Below are 15,483 nucleotides of genomic sequence, written 5' to 3'. Positions count from 1 at the left end.
TGCCTGTATTCCTAGCTACTCAGGACGCTGAGGCGGGAGAGTCGTGTGAACCGGTGGTTGCAGTGAGCTGAGATCGCACCATTGTACTCCAGCCTGGAAGACAGAGTGAGACTCTCCCTCAAAAAAAAAAAAAAAAAAAAAAAATCTGTTTCCTATAGTTGAAGGTATCTTTTTCAAGTAGTTTTCTCTGAGATAAAAATAATCACATTGAGTTCTACCTTATGCACATTTTAATGATGTTTTTCTTAACTCTCATTCGATATTTTCATGTACACTTGGAGTTTTCAAGATCTAATCTGCACTCAGGCCAACTTGAAAAATTCAACCTTATCAAAATGTTTTACATGGAATTTTCATTCATTAACTCTCTGCCCTTTAGAATACAGTCCACCAGCTGCTTCACTTTAGTGAGATCCACTCAATAAAGACATCAAATAAAAGCAAAATATTATTTACAGCTTGCCCGCATGCACTATACATCTGTGTTCATCTCAGATAAAAGGTTACAATGCAGGTCTAAAGGGTAATGTGAAAATTACTAACTAGCATCAGCTAAGTAAGGGGTATACTTATGGATCAAGGGCAAATGGAGAAATACAGTGGAGTCAAAAGCAAAGAGTATACAAACATGGTCATTACTATTAACTATAAACATTAGTTTTCTTGAGATAATGTTAATATAGTAAGATTTTTTTTTAAAGGAGATTCTTTATGACTGCTAAAAAACACCTCTAATTTCTTCTAGATTCCCTATCACATTTGTTGGTGGTAGTTTCTAATATTTTCTATAACAAGAATATCATTCATAACCCCTTTACTCTCCAGCTGATGACCTTTATTTACAAGGAAGAGTAAGAGCAGTTGATACACTCCATCAACTTCCCTTTGCTGTGTCTTAACTATTTCCTCTATATTCTCACATTGCTAAGGGGTATGCCTTTCTCTGTCACCATCCTTTGGTTCAAGTACATATCGTCCTTCCTCCAGTAAGTTACTTTTTCACTTGTGTCTTTTATTTGCCTCTCTCTGCATACTACCATGCACACTCTAGGATCCACCTCATACCTAAATATGCCCATTCACTCTTCCAACATTTTAAAAGCACCTAACAAGTGTAACTCATTGGATTACTATGAGACAGAAAGTTAAGTAAAAATCCAGTCCTCCTTTCAGGAAACTCACAAACTATTGGGAAAGATGAACAGGTAAACAAATAATTACAATCAAGGGTAACAAATGTTAAGAGCTAAAGGCATACAGTCATGGTATAAAGGAAAGAGAGCTTAATTCTGCTTGGTTAGAGAGAGATTTTCTCTCTTTTATATCTTCATCAAGCCCACCCCTCTCTGACAGTTCTTTTCTTCTCCTCTTCCTACAGATAGGCTCAGGTCTTAAACCCAGAAATGAACAATCCCATGATGCTTAAGCTAATACCACTCTAGCATCCCCTTTACTGGCACTATCTTTTTTCTTGAGACAGGGTCTCACTCCATTGTCAATGCTGGAGTGCAGTGGCATGATCACGGCTCCCTGTAGCCTCAACTTCTTGGGCTCAGGTGATTCTTCCACCCCAGCCTCCTGAGTAGCTGAGGCTACAGTTGCATGCCACCACACTCTGCTAAGTTTCTGTATTTTTTGTAGAGACAGGTTTTTGTAATGTTACCCAGGCTGGTCTTGAATGCCTGGGCTCAGCAATCTGCCTGCCTCAGCCTCCCTAAGTGCTAGCATTACAGGTACGAGCCCCTGCACCTGGCCTGACACATTTTTTGAAAAGGTTATTTACTGTCTTTCTTTCATTAATTTTTTAAGCAAGTATAATCTTGTTTTGGGTTTCCACCATTTTACTGACACCTCACCAAAGTCAAAGTCAAAGAATCCTCTCAGCGTATCCAACCACCTTTCTCAGTTCTCTTCATGAAAAAAATCTCTGCTACAAGGGACTCTGTGGAACTTACTCTCTTCTCAAAGTTTTCTCCTTGACTTTTGTGATACTTCACTTCCCTAATGTATTTTCTCCCTCTCTCCCATTTCTGTTCAGTCTTCATTGATCCCACCTCCTTTTAATGCTTGACAGAGAGGAGGACTGGCCAAGATTACATTTTGAAACACCGCTTTTGACTCCCTACCTCTTCTCTCCCCCAGCAAACTCATGATAATAAGCTCTAAAGTAGAGTGGAGTTCAGGAAAAAAAAAAAAAAAATGAAGAGTCAGAAACTCTGGCTTCAATTTTTGGTTCTACCACTGACTTCCTACCTATGCATCATGGCATGTCACATCCTAGGACTCCATAAAAGAGAATGGCCTTCTCCCTATGCTACAATTCTAACTGAAAAGACCATCAGATTTCTAGTTCTAAATTTCCTAATGCCCCAAACCCACATTAATGCCATTTAAATGAAGACATAATATGCTAACATAGATATGTTAAGAACTTGTATTGTTTTCAAAAAGGTGATTATTTACAATTGCTAAAAAAAAGAAAAAGTCAATGTCAATAATTCTTTATTTCCAGATTCCCTATCAAATTTGTTAGCAGCAGTTTTTAACCACTAAAATTAAGTCACTCAAACCAAAACCAACTATACTTCCTTTAAGTTACCTATTAGTATTTATGTATTGGTGCCACCATTATCCTAAGCTTGAAATCCTAATACGCCTACAGTCTTTCATTTGTGCATTCTCTCTCCCTAATTCCCAACTTTAGTGCAAGGCCTAATTCAAAGGGCATCTCTTCCATAAAGGGTTCCTTGACCTCTTCAGCTGGTTATAATCTTTCCCTCATCAGAAGACCAAAGACAGTCTATGTGTACCTCTCATGACACTTGGTTTATGTTTTTTCTTTGTTTTCAGACACTGGTTTTGTGAGAGCAGGATTTACATCTGATTCTTCCTTGCATACCCCATGGCACCTTGAACACTGCTTTGCTCGAAGTACTAAAAAACTGTGCAAGGTTTGTTATCTGTTATCTGAACTTTGGACACAGAAGAAGCAGTAAAGTTGTCTAGAGTAATGATTTTCTTTAAATAAAAATAACAATTTAAACATGTATGATGATTTAGATGTTCTAACTCTAAAATATATAATGTTCTTCTTAAGCTAAGGAAGCAGAAGCTCTTCCCCAATTCCTTCAAAATTCCAGTAAACTTGAAAGCACACTATAGAAAATAGTCTTTGCTATGTCACAATATTAATTTTTTTAAGGTAGACTGACTAAAAAATGTAGTCTTTGACATTTGGTTTCACAATTTGAGCATTTCCATTGTTCACAAGACAAAGTATTTTGACAAACGATTAGGTCCACCATTAGAAGTGTAGATGAAACACAGCAGTAACTGATGCCTATCAGAACTTTCAGCCAGTACGTACTACATTATCATCTGCTCAGAAAGCAATTTCCCAAAATGAAATATGCTGTCATTAATTTTCAGCTTCATTAATAAGCTTCCATGCATTGCTCTAAAATTTTATTTTTAAAGATGTAGTCCTCAGTTGAGACAGTAAAACAAATTCAGGTGGGGGGGAAGATTTCCAGCTTCCTTTATGATTAGGAAAAATAAAAATGCAGCTTAGCAGACAGAAGAACTAGAATTTCCAAAGAGTCTAAACCAGGTAAGTCAAGGTTTTAACTTAATTCGTCTTGAAGATAAGATGTCTGGTGTGAGGCCTGACAAGTAGTACACAGCATCACTGCAAGAACATTAAATAAAACCAAGAGATCTGTCTGAGGCCTCGTTACTGCAGATACAGGGAGAAGAATATGACCTACCTGGCTTATCCCTCCAGGAGAGATCTTGTATGACTGCAACTTTTGCTTCAGCAGCTCTGGATCACTGTGACGGAATGGGCACCCTGACAACAGAAAATAAGCCAGCACACAAACAAGGTTATTTACCCACAACTTAGTACAATACCACACTTGAGAGACCATCTAAGCTCCCCTTAATTGTCTAACAGTTTATTAATAAAAAAGGTAATTGCCCATGGTACAACTGCTTTCCTCTTTTTATCTAAATGATTACTTAGCTATATGGTTATCAGGGCACTCCAGGCTCAAGAGTTACATAAAACATTGCAGCATTGTCAGGCTAAGATGTCCATTCAACAGGAAGAGGGAAAACAACTTTAATTACACTCCTTGCTAACAAGCACAAATAATCACAAATTAGCTGCATAATAGTTTATTTTAAAACTTTATACAATCTTCTTATATTCTAGTCTAAAAATTATGTAAAAGGCATATGAGAGAAGGTAGATAATGTAAATAACATGAAAAACATGCAAACTCTGAGAAAGAAAAAAATTCAACATCATTTTCAAATGTAAATTACATGCCTATTTCCTAAAGCGTAGAATCTATAAAAATGTAAAAGAATCATGGATGGAAATCAGATGAAAAAATAAACTATTTCATAGAAAAACAACTTATAGTGGATACATGTCATCTCTATATTATTTCATGAAAAATAAAGATAGACCACTAGAAATATTCACATAAACAAGAATACAGAAGAATTTGAAATATAAAAGTTGTTTTAGGACAAAATCTAGAAAATTTTAGATATTTTAATAAGAAACTGCAATGGTAAGTCAAAATACTTATTAAAAATTTAATACAGAAAATTTTTTTTTCAGTCATACAGATGATAGATCTGTAAGTTAATTAGAAATAATTGTGCATTTTTCATGAATTAGAAAATCTAGAGGAAATGACTAAGTTCCAGGAAACACACAACCTTCCGAGACTGAAGTAGGAAGAAAGTGAAAATTTGAACAGACCAATAATGAGGTCTGAAACTGAATCAGGAATAAAAAAACCTATAAACCAGAAAAAGCCCTGGACCAGGTAGATTCATGGCCAAATTCTGCTAGATGTACAAAGAAGAATTGGTACCAATCCTACTAAAACTATTCCAAAAAACTGAGGAGGGGGGACTCCCCACATTAACTCAATTTATGAAGCCAGCATCACCCTGATACCAAAATCTGGCTGAGACACAATGAAAAAAAGAAAACTTCTAGCCAATATCTCTGATGACCATAGAATAAAAAATCCTCAACAAAATACTAGCAAACTGAATCCAGCAGCACATCAAAAAGCTAATTCACCATGATCAAATAGGCTTTATTTCTGGGATGCGAGTCTGACTCAACATATGCAAATCAATAAAAGTGATTCACCACATAAACAGAATTAAAAACAAAAACTGTATTTTCTCAATAGAATGAAAAAGCTTTCAACAAAATCCAATATCCCGGCCAGGTGCGGTGGCTCATGCCTGTAATCCCAGCACTTTGGAAGGCCGAGGTGGGCGGAACACAAGGTCAGGAGATCGAGACCATCCTGGCTAACATGGTGAAACCCTGTCTCTACTAAAAATATAAAAAATTAGCTAGGCATGGCAGCAGACCCCTGTAGTCCCAGCTACTTGGGAGGCTGAGGCAGGAGAATGGCGTGAACCTGGGAGGCAGAGCTTGCAGTGAGCCAAGAGCGCGCCACTGCATTCCAGCCTGGGCGACAGAGCAAGACTCCGTCTCAAAAAATAAATAAATAAATAAAAATAAAACATCCAATATCCCTTCATGATAAAAACCCTCAAAAAACTAGACACCAAAGGAATACACCTCAAAATAATAAGAACTATCTAAGAGAAACCCACAGCCAACATCATACTGAATGGGCCAAAGCTCAAACCATTCCCCTTGAGAATGGGAACAAGACAAGGATGCCCACTCTCACCACTCTTACTCAAAATACTACTGGGAGTCCTACCCAGAGCAATTAGGCAAAAGAAAGAAAGAAAAGACATCCAAATAGGAAAAGAAGTCAAACTATCTTTGCTTACTGATGATATGATTCTATACCTAGAAAACCCTAAAGAATGCACCAAAAGGCTCCTAGAATTAATAAATGACTTCAGCAAAGTTTCAGGATACAAAATTAATATACAAAAATCAGTAGTATTTCTTTTTTTTGAGACAGAGACTCACTCCGTCACCCGGTACAGTGGTGCCATCTCAGCAACTGCAACCTCTGTTTCCTGAGTAGCTGGAATTACAGGCGCACGCCACCATGCCTGACTAATTTTTGTTCTACTTTTTAATTTTAGTAGAAATGAGGTTTCACCATGTTGGCCAGGCTGGTCTTGAACTCCTGACCTCAAGTGATCTACCCGTGTTGGCCTCCCAAAGTGCTGGGATTACAGGCATGATCCACCACACCCGGCCTTAAAAATCAGTAGCATTTCTATATACCAACAATGTTCAAGCTGAGAGCCAAATCGAAAACACAACTCCGTTTACAGTAGCCACCAAAAAATAAATAAATAAAATATTTAGGAATACATCTAAGCGAGGAAGTGAAAGATCTCTACAAGGAGAACTACAAAACGCTGCTGAATGAAATTAGAGACAACACAAACAGAAAAACATTCCATGCTCATGGACTGGAAGAATCAGTATCATTAAAATGGCCATACCACCCTAAGTAATGCACAGATTCAATGCTATTCCTATCAAACCACCAATGTCATTTTTCACAGAGTAAGAAAACAACTATTCTAAAATTCATATGGAACTAAAAAAGAGCCTAAATGACCAAAGCAATCCTAAGCAAAAGGAACAAAGCCAGAGGCATCAGGCCGGGCGCGGTGGCTCACACCTGTAATCCCAGCACTTTGGGAGGCTGAGGCGGACAGATCATGAGGTCAGGAGATCGAGACCATGGTGAAACCTCGTCTCTACTGAAAATACAAAAAATCAGCCAGGCATGGTGGCAGGCGCCTGTAGTCTCAGCTATGCGGGAAGCTGAGGCAGGAGAGTGGTGCGGGAAGCTGAGGCAGGAGAGTGGTGTGAACCCGGGAGGCGGAGCTTGCAGTGAGCCGAGATGGCGCCACTGCACTCTAGCCTGGGCCACAGAATGAGACTCCGTCTCCAAAAAAAAAAAAAAAAGCCAGAGGTATCACTCTACCTAACTCCAAACTATACTATAAGGCTATTGTAACTCTACCTAACTCCAAACTATACTATAAGGCTATTGTAACCAAAACAGCATGGTACTAGTACAAAAACAGACACATAGACTAATGAACCAGAATAGAGAATCAGAAGTAAGACAGCATACCTACAACTATCTGACCTTCAACAAAGTCAATAAAAATAGGCAATGGAGAAAGGACTCCCTATTCAATAAATGAGTTAGAATAACCAGCTAGCAGAGAGATGAAAATTCTAAGAATAAAAAAGAAATGCTAGTGATCAAAAACACTGTAACAGAAATGAAGAATGTCTTCAATGAGTTCATCAGTAGACTGGACATGGCTGGGGAAAATCCTTGGATCTTGTGGATATGACAAATAGAAACTTCTGAAACTAAAAAACAGAGAAAAAAGACAAAAAAACAAAAACAAAAACAAAAATAAACCACACACACAATACCCAAGAACTGTGGGACAACTATAAAAGGTAGAATGCGTGTGTAACTGAAATCCCAAAAGGCGAAAAAAGAGAGAAAAGAACAGAAGCATAGATGGGGAGAAAACATTTGCAAAAGACAAATCTGATAAAGTACTGTTCTGCAAAATATACAATGAACTCTCGAAATTCAGCAATAAGAAAATGGCCTGATTTTAAAACGGGCAGAAGACTTGAATAGACACTTCACCGAAGAAGATATGCAGAAGCCAAGTAAGCTTATGAAAAGACTTCAACATAATGCCAGTAGGGTACTGTAAATGGAAACAACAAAGAAATACCACTACACATCTATTAGAATGGCCAAAATCCAAAACATGACACCACCAAAAGCTGGTAAGAATTTGCAGTGACAAGAACTCTCATTCACTGCTGGTGGGAATGAAAAATGGTACAGCCACTGTGCCACTTTATGATCCAGTAATCATGTGACTTGGTATTAACCCAAATGAAATGATAACTTCTATCTACATAAAAACCTGCACACAGATATTTACAGCAGGTTATTCATAATTGCCAAAACTTGGAAGCAACCAAGATGTCCTTCACAAGGTCAATGAATAAATAATCTGTGTACATATAGACAATGGGATATCATTCCGTGCAAAAAATAAATCCATTAACAAGCCATGAAAAGACATAAAGGAAACTTAAATGCATGTTACCAAGTTCAGAAGTGAATTTGAAAAGGCTATATGCCGTATGATGACATTATGTAAAAAGGTGCAACTATGGAGACAGTTAAAAGATCAGTGGTTGCCAGAGACCAAGGAAGAAAAGGATGAATAGGTAAAACACAGGATTTTTATGGCAGTGCAACTATTCTGTAGAATACTACAATGGTAGATACATGCCCAAACCCACGTGATATACAGCACCAAGAATTCACCCTAATGTAAACTATGGACTTTGGATGATGATGATGTGTCAATGTAGGTTCATCGATTGTAATACATACATGCACCAGTGTGGTGTGGGATACTGACAGCAAGGGAGGTTGTGCATGTGTTGGGGTGTGGAAGTACATGGGAACTCTGAACTTCCCACATGATTTTGCTGTGAACCTAAAACAGCTCTAAAAAATTAAGTTTATTACTTTTTTAAAAAGGGATAAGTAAATGTTTCCAACAAATAATGAGTTCATTGAGTGTTAAGTATAATATTTCTTGACTGACAGAGTTGAACTTAGAAACAAAATAATAACAGAATGCACTGGGATAACAAGATACAACTTAACAGAAATAAAGTTTTGCATTTAAGCTAATGAAAACCAACTAATTAAGAGACAAATGCTAGAACCTGAAAATCTGCAGACAAATCCCTGGGAGTTTTACTTGGCCACAAGCTTAATCATAAGTTGACTGCCTGATATGGCTGCTAGGCTAAAAAAACGCTTCAGGCTTCCTCAACAGAAGTATCTGGATCCATGGCTTTCAAACTTTAGAAAACATAAAACTCACCCAGTGTACTTGCAAATAAAGTTTGATTTTATATGACTGAGGGTGAGCCCTGAGAATCTGCATTTCTAAAAAAGCACCTCAAGGGACTCTGACATAAGTGATAAAAACCACTCAATATATATTACCAGGCCGGGTGCGGTGGCTTACGCCCATAGTCCCAGCACTTTGGGAGGCCAAGGCAGGCAGATCACCTGAGGCCCGCCAGCCTGGCCAACATGGTGAAACCCCATCTCTACTAAAAATACAAAAAATTAGCTGGGCATGGTGGCGGGTGCCTGTAATCCCAGCTACTCAGGAGGCTGAGGCAGGAGAATTGCTTGAACCCGGGAGGCAGAGACTGCAGTGAGCTGAGATCGCGCCATTGCCTCCAGCCTGGGCAACAAGAGCGAAACTCCGTCTCAAAAAAAAAAAAAAAAATCATCTGTATCTACATCTATCTATCTATCTATCTATCTATCTATCTATCTATCTATCTATCTATCTATCTAATCTATCTATCTAATCTATCTATCTAACTAGTGCTGGCCACTTCTTCAGCTATTAAACTAATGAATGTATAGGTATTTTTTAATGATTTGGACACATGGAATATCTTTCTAAAAATACTGTTTATGATTATTTGATCTTTAACAGCCCAAAAGTATGCAGTCTTATAAAAAGTGTTTAAGATTCTAAAACAAAAGGAAGTTTTGATACATATTGTAGTAAGCTTTGATAATCCAGAAAATTTACTGATATGAACCGTTAAATCATTCTTGGACATACCAGACAAATGAGATGTTCTGTTTTTCTTTTTAAATAACTCAGGCAAATTGATAGTTATGGCTGATACCACTTAATCTTTATTGGTTAATCAGCTGATGGTGATAAGAAAAAAACCTCACACTTTTCCTTAGTAGTTAGCCTCTGGAAAATTAATGAATCTACCATTCCAAAATTAGAATATTCTAATTTCAAAAACCTTTGTAAAACTTATATCAGCCCTCTAAGACACTTGCAGAACACTGCAGAAGATGAGGGAGACAGAGAACAGCAGGAAGGAGGAAAGAGAGAACTGAAAAGCCTAATCCAGCACAAACTGAAGTGCAGCTGAATGAATTTCTCTTGCCTGACCTAGTTCAGCAATAAGACAGATTGCTCTAAGAGTAATGGAGCTCTAGCTTGACAGTGATGACTGACATAAGCTACAAACTAGCTCCTGACAGTAATGCAAAAAGCCACTACATTATTTCAGGGTTTCCAACAGAGCTCTTGGATTTCTGTACTTGGACAACATATCCAGTGGAAGCACTTACCATGATAATCCCCTTGGCTTGGTGGATTGGATAGAATAATCTTCAAGCAACTGAAAGGTGTATAGTCTGTCCTCTTGCCTTCCTTTCCAAAGCTATGACGGATGTTGTAAGAGTAACCTTTATCAAACTGATTGGGAGAAAATAGAAAAAGAGACAAAGTCAGCCAATGATTATACTAGTGAGGTCAGCAAAGCAAGCTAAAATCAAAGAATGCAAAGTGATATTTTCTAGAATAAATTCAGCATTCACGGGCAGATGTACATTCATACCATATATATTATTTAGGTCCTTCATGATACAAATAATTTCTTTTTTAAAAAAAGGTACAAAACTTATAGAAAACAAATTTCTCAGGTAGAAGACAGCTAATGTTATCTATATGTTTAAAGATAAAGAAAATATTTTCCTGAGAAGAATCATCGATTTGCCCTTCTTACCTTGATTCCAAAGATTATAGTAGAAGAAAACCAGTTTAGCCTCTTTTCTATCCACCTTCCCCTAATTCTCCCTGAATTCCCATATCTATCCATTCTACTTCCTAAATGCCTATTAAAATAGTTAATCCTAGGCCAGGTGCAGTGGCTCATGCCTGTAATCCCAGCACTTTAGGAGGCTAAGACAAGAGGATCGCTTGAGCCCAGGAGTTCAAGACCAGCCTGGGCAACATAGTGAGACCCCATCGCTACAAAAAAAATTTTAAATTAGCTGGGTGTGGTGGCATGCACCTGTGGTCTCAGCTACTCAGGAGCCTGAGGGAGAATTATCGATTGGGCTGTAGGGTTGAGGCTGCAGTGAGCCACGATTGTGCCACTGTACTTCAGCCTGGGAAACACAGTGAGATCCTGTCTCAAAATTATAATAATAATAATAATAATCATCATCATCATCATCATCATCATCCCTTCCTCTGGATTTCCACTATACAAAGTAGTCAAGGAATGCTTAATGAATGAAGTACTACAACTGCCTCCTACCCAGAATCCTTGCCTCCATGTTCATAAAACAAGCTAATGGGACAGAACGGACATTGAATTGGGTCAGACAGGAGAACAAAAGCAACCAGCATATAATGAAAAGTGAACAGGTGCCAGGCATTTTGCTAGGAGCTTTTAAAAGTGTAATCCCATTTAATCATTTAGATCATCACAACTCCTCTATGATGCTATACTTGAGAAAACCGAAGTTCAAAGAATGAAGCAATGTGATGTACAACAGTTATTAAATGGTAGACATGTACAGACAAGTCTGATTCCAAAGCCCATGTTCTTTCCATAATACCACACTTTCTTAGTAATAAGAAATAAGACATTTAAAAATAGTAGCTTCCAGTTAAATCTTTTTAGGACATAACTTCTCTCAGACTCCATTTTAAATGACACTTCGTTTTGAGGTCTAAAATCAGAAGTAATCTCTTCTTCCCACATATTTCAATAGCATTTTACCTATACTTATACCTATACTTTTCCAGAAGATTTATCTTCATATTTGATTTTTATGGCACTTTACTTCTTTTATGACACATTATCATGCTACTTTCTATTAATCACATATTCACATAGGTGATTAGTTCTTCCAGGACCATAAACTCTTTGAGGTAAGATCTGTCTATTGGATCTTTGCACCCACCTCAGTACCAGCATGCATGAAGGAAAAAATGTGAAGTACTGCTTTGTCTACTACAGCATTAGGAAGGCTATCATCCCATTATTCTGCTTCCATTAAATGTTTTCCAATGCCTGATGGTTGGTGACTTCTTAAATTTAATTTTTAATTTTTTTTTAGAGATAGAATATTGCTCTGTTGCCCTGACTGGAGTGCAATGCCATGATCATAGCTCACTGTAACCTCAAACTCCTGGGCTCAAGTGATCTTCCCAACTCAGCCTCCTGGGTGACTGGGACTACAGGTGTGTGTCACCAGACAGGGTCCTGCTATGTTGCCCAGGCTGGTCTCAAACTCCTGGCCTCAAGCAATCCTCCCACCTTGGCCTCCTAAAGCCCTGGGATTGCAGATGTGAGTCACTATGCCAGGCCCTTGGTTGATGATTTTCTAATTCCACTACTACGTGACACTCGTCTGGCATAACAACCCATACCCCATTGGTCAACCAAAAGCAGACAATGTACCTTTGACAAGATATCTGGCAAGAGGTAATATTCAATACGGGTAGAACCTTGGACAAAAATCTAACGTTCCTGGTAAAGAGGTAGGGGTTAGGGTAGGTGTCCCATGTTAAGTGGTCATTTGGGCAAAAACTACAAATCTAAAACCAAGTATCTAAAATGTATGGCAAATGACTGATGTAGCAAAAAATTTATCTTCTACTCTGAAAAACATACATGTTTGTTTAAAAGACAAACCTTGCCACTTTTATACTGGAGCACAATCTTAAACTACCACTCAGTGATCTCTCAAGGCTGTCACAAACAGAATGATCAGAAGCTGTGAGTGGCTGTGGAGCACGTCAAATGTTCCTACATGATGCTTTAAGCAACACTTGTTAAATAGTGAGAAGCCAGATTGCTCAAATAACAAGTCATTTTCAAAGGGCAAAATCTTCAAGGCTCTCAGCCTAATAATTAGAGTGAAAGAGCTTATAGTTTTTACTGCCATGATTCTTTAACTTATAAAATGGATACTCTAGAAAGCTTACAGAATGATTACTTGGCAATTTTTCATACATGAAATTACTAAGCATAACACCAAAAAGTGTCATGTAGATAGGAATAAAACTAAAACAGATTATTTTGAGTTTATAAATAATTATACATATTGGCAATGAACTAAAACTTAAATACAAAAGGTGGGCAGGCCGTATTTTGGAAAGCAGGTAAATCCCCCCTCTTTTAAGTGATCGCAAGACACTTCAGAGTTGCCCTTTGCTTGCTTTCTCTGGGCTCATACTAAGAGCAACACACATAGAGTAGGCTTTTTAAAGATCCCAGGCTTTGGGGGCAGAGAAACCTGGGAAAGAATCCCTGGCCTGTCCACTTATAAAGGCTGTTACTTCAATCCTCAATTTTCCTAATCTATAGGGACAGTAATATTAATGCATTAAATTGCTATGAAGATTAAATTAAATTAAAACATTAAGCAGAGTACCTGTCACATCCTTTGTTCTCAATAAATATTAGCTGCTATTGGTGAGGGAGAAAAAGGAAAACATTTTGGTGTCCTAATTTAAACACTGACTATGCTACTGCAAAAGACTTCTATTTCCTAGTTTAAACACTGACTGTGCTACTGCAAAAGACTTCTACTTCAGTAGATATTAACTGAACCTTTACCTAAAGGTTTAGGGAGGATAAAAGACTCACTGAACTATTCAATTACATTTCTAATCATCTTAAAATGTCCCCCTTCTTCCAACTCCTATCCACAACTCTAAGTATTCATACAAACTGGCTCAAATGTCACTTCCTCTGTGGAATCTTCCCAAGCACCCAAGGCAGAAGACGTTGCTTCCTCAAAAGAATGCACAGCAGCAGTTTGTACAGTGCTGTACTTTTCTTGTTGCAATGGAATTTATTTTTGTATTTATCACTTCTACACTAGGAATGCTGTTAAGGGCAGGGACTTGGTTGTGTACTCATCATAGCATGCCCACTTGGTATCTGATAAAACATCTACTCATAGGAGGTGCTCAATAACCTTCACTTGAATGAAAGAGCAAATAAGCGGTAGCTGGCTGGAAAGATGAATGTATAAATATGCTTCAAGGGATTTTAACTTATCAGGATTAAATAACTTCAAAAACTTGCCAAATCATTGCAAGTTTACACTGTTGTGCTATTTTGTTCTTCTGGATAGCTTTTCTTCTTCACTGTAACAACAACAACAAAGACTGAAAAAGTTTAAACGATGCCCTTTATAGAGTATAGTGGATACATTAAAAGATAGTAAAATAATAAATTTTATTTTCTTCCAAAAACTGGCTCAGTATAGTGGGACTGGGCCATCCAATACTTCAAGAGAATCAGAAAGAGAGTCAGAATAAGAGATAGGAAAATATCTTGCTATTTTTTGTGTGAGATCTTTAAATTTGACATTATAACTGAAATATAGTGAAATACACACATCTTAAGTCTATAGGATGATCAGTTTGGGCAAGTGACTATATGTATACAACCCACACCCCTACCAGAAGATAGAACATTTCCATCAACCTATAGAATTCCCTCTTGCTTCTTCTCAGTCAACATTCCCCTCCCTCCACAACCAGAAGCGACTACTGATCTGATTTTTGTCACCACAGATTAGTTTTAGCTATTCTATAACTTTGTATCAATGGAATCACACAGTATAAAGTATTTGTGTCTGGCTTCTTTCATGTCCTTTAATGCTTCTGAGATTTATCCTTGCCATTACATGTATCAGCAGTTTGTTCTTGTTTATTGCCGAGTAGTGTTCTACTGTATTGATATACCAGATCGCTTGTCTGGGCTCTTGCTGATGGACACCTGGAGATGTGATATTGTGATACAACAAGAAATGTGTATTTGATCCCTGCTCCTGGTTCCTCGCAGAGAGTTCCCAAAACTCTTGTAATTTCCTGAGCAAGAGGGATGCTAGGTGCATCTTCTGTTCTAATATTTGGTCCATGGCCCAAGTTTCTGACAGAGTTGCTAATCCCTTGGAACTTCCTGGGTATTGATAAGAGTATCTTTTGTTCTAATGAGGTGACTCTTGGTGGGCTTCTGGATGGGGGCTGGTCACCAGAAAGACCAAGCCATAATTAGAAGCCTGGAACTTTCAACAGCACTATCCCATCCTCCAGGAAAAGGAGGGGGCGGGAAAACGAGTTAATACGTGCTCAACCTATGTGATGAAACCTCCATAGAAATCCCTAAACTGACTGTAAACTAGTTCAACTGTTGTGGAAGACAGTGTGGCGATTCCTCAAGGATCTAGAACTAGAAATACCATCTGACCCAGCAATCCCATTACTGAGTATATACCCAAAGGATTATAAATCATGCTGCTATAAAGACACATGCACACATATGTTTACTGCGTCACTATTCACAATAGCAAAGACTTGGAACCAACCCAAATGTCCATCAGTGATAGACTGGATTAAGAAAATGTGGCACATATACACCATGGAATACTATGCAGCCATAAAGAAGGGTGAGTTCATGTCCTTTGTAGGGACATGGATGAAGCTGGAAACCATCATTCTCAGCAAACTATCGCAAGGACAGAAAACCAACACCACATGTTCTCACTCATAGGTAGGAATTGAACAATGAGAACA

The 15,483-nt window shown here is 38.0% G+C and overlaps 1 protein-coding gene across 2 annotated transcripts in view; it reads right to left on the bottom strand.

Moving 5' to 3' along the window:
• Positions 1-15,483, bottom strand: part of PRIM2 (primase, DNA, polypeptide 2 (58kDa)) — a 400,616-nt gene that overhangs the window by 36,439 nt on the left and 348,694 nt on the right. For both annotated transcript variants that reach the window (XM_012002075.1, XM_012002074.1), the window contains exons 11-12: positions 10,227-10,353; positions 3,768-3,850 (exon numbers count right to left, since the gene is read on the bottom strand). In XM_012002075.1, the coding sequence (XP_011857465.1) occupies positions 3,768-3,850; positions 10,227-10,353 (210 nt within the window). The remainder of the gene's footprint in view (positions 1-3,767; positions 3,851-10,226; positions 10,354-15,483) is intronic.

The sequence above is a fragment of the Mandrillus leucophaeus genome, unplaced genomic scaffold (assembly GCF_000951045.1).
Source record: "Mandrillus leucophaeus isolate KB7577 unplaced genomic scaffold, Mleu.le_1.0 Scaffold676, whole genome shotgun sequence".
NCBI classification, from domain to species: Eukaryota; Metazoa; Chordata; class Mammalia; order Primates; family Cercopithecidae; genus Mandrillus; species Mandrillus leucophaeus.
Note: the sequence above shows the minus strand (reverse complement) of the source record. Positions and strands in the feature narration are given on the sequence as shown.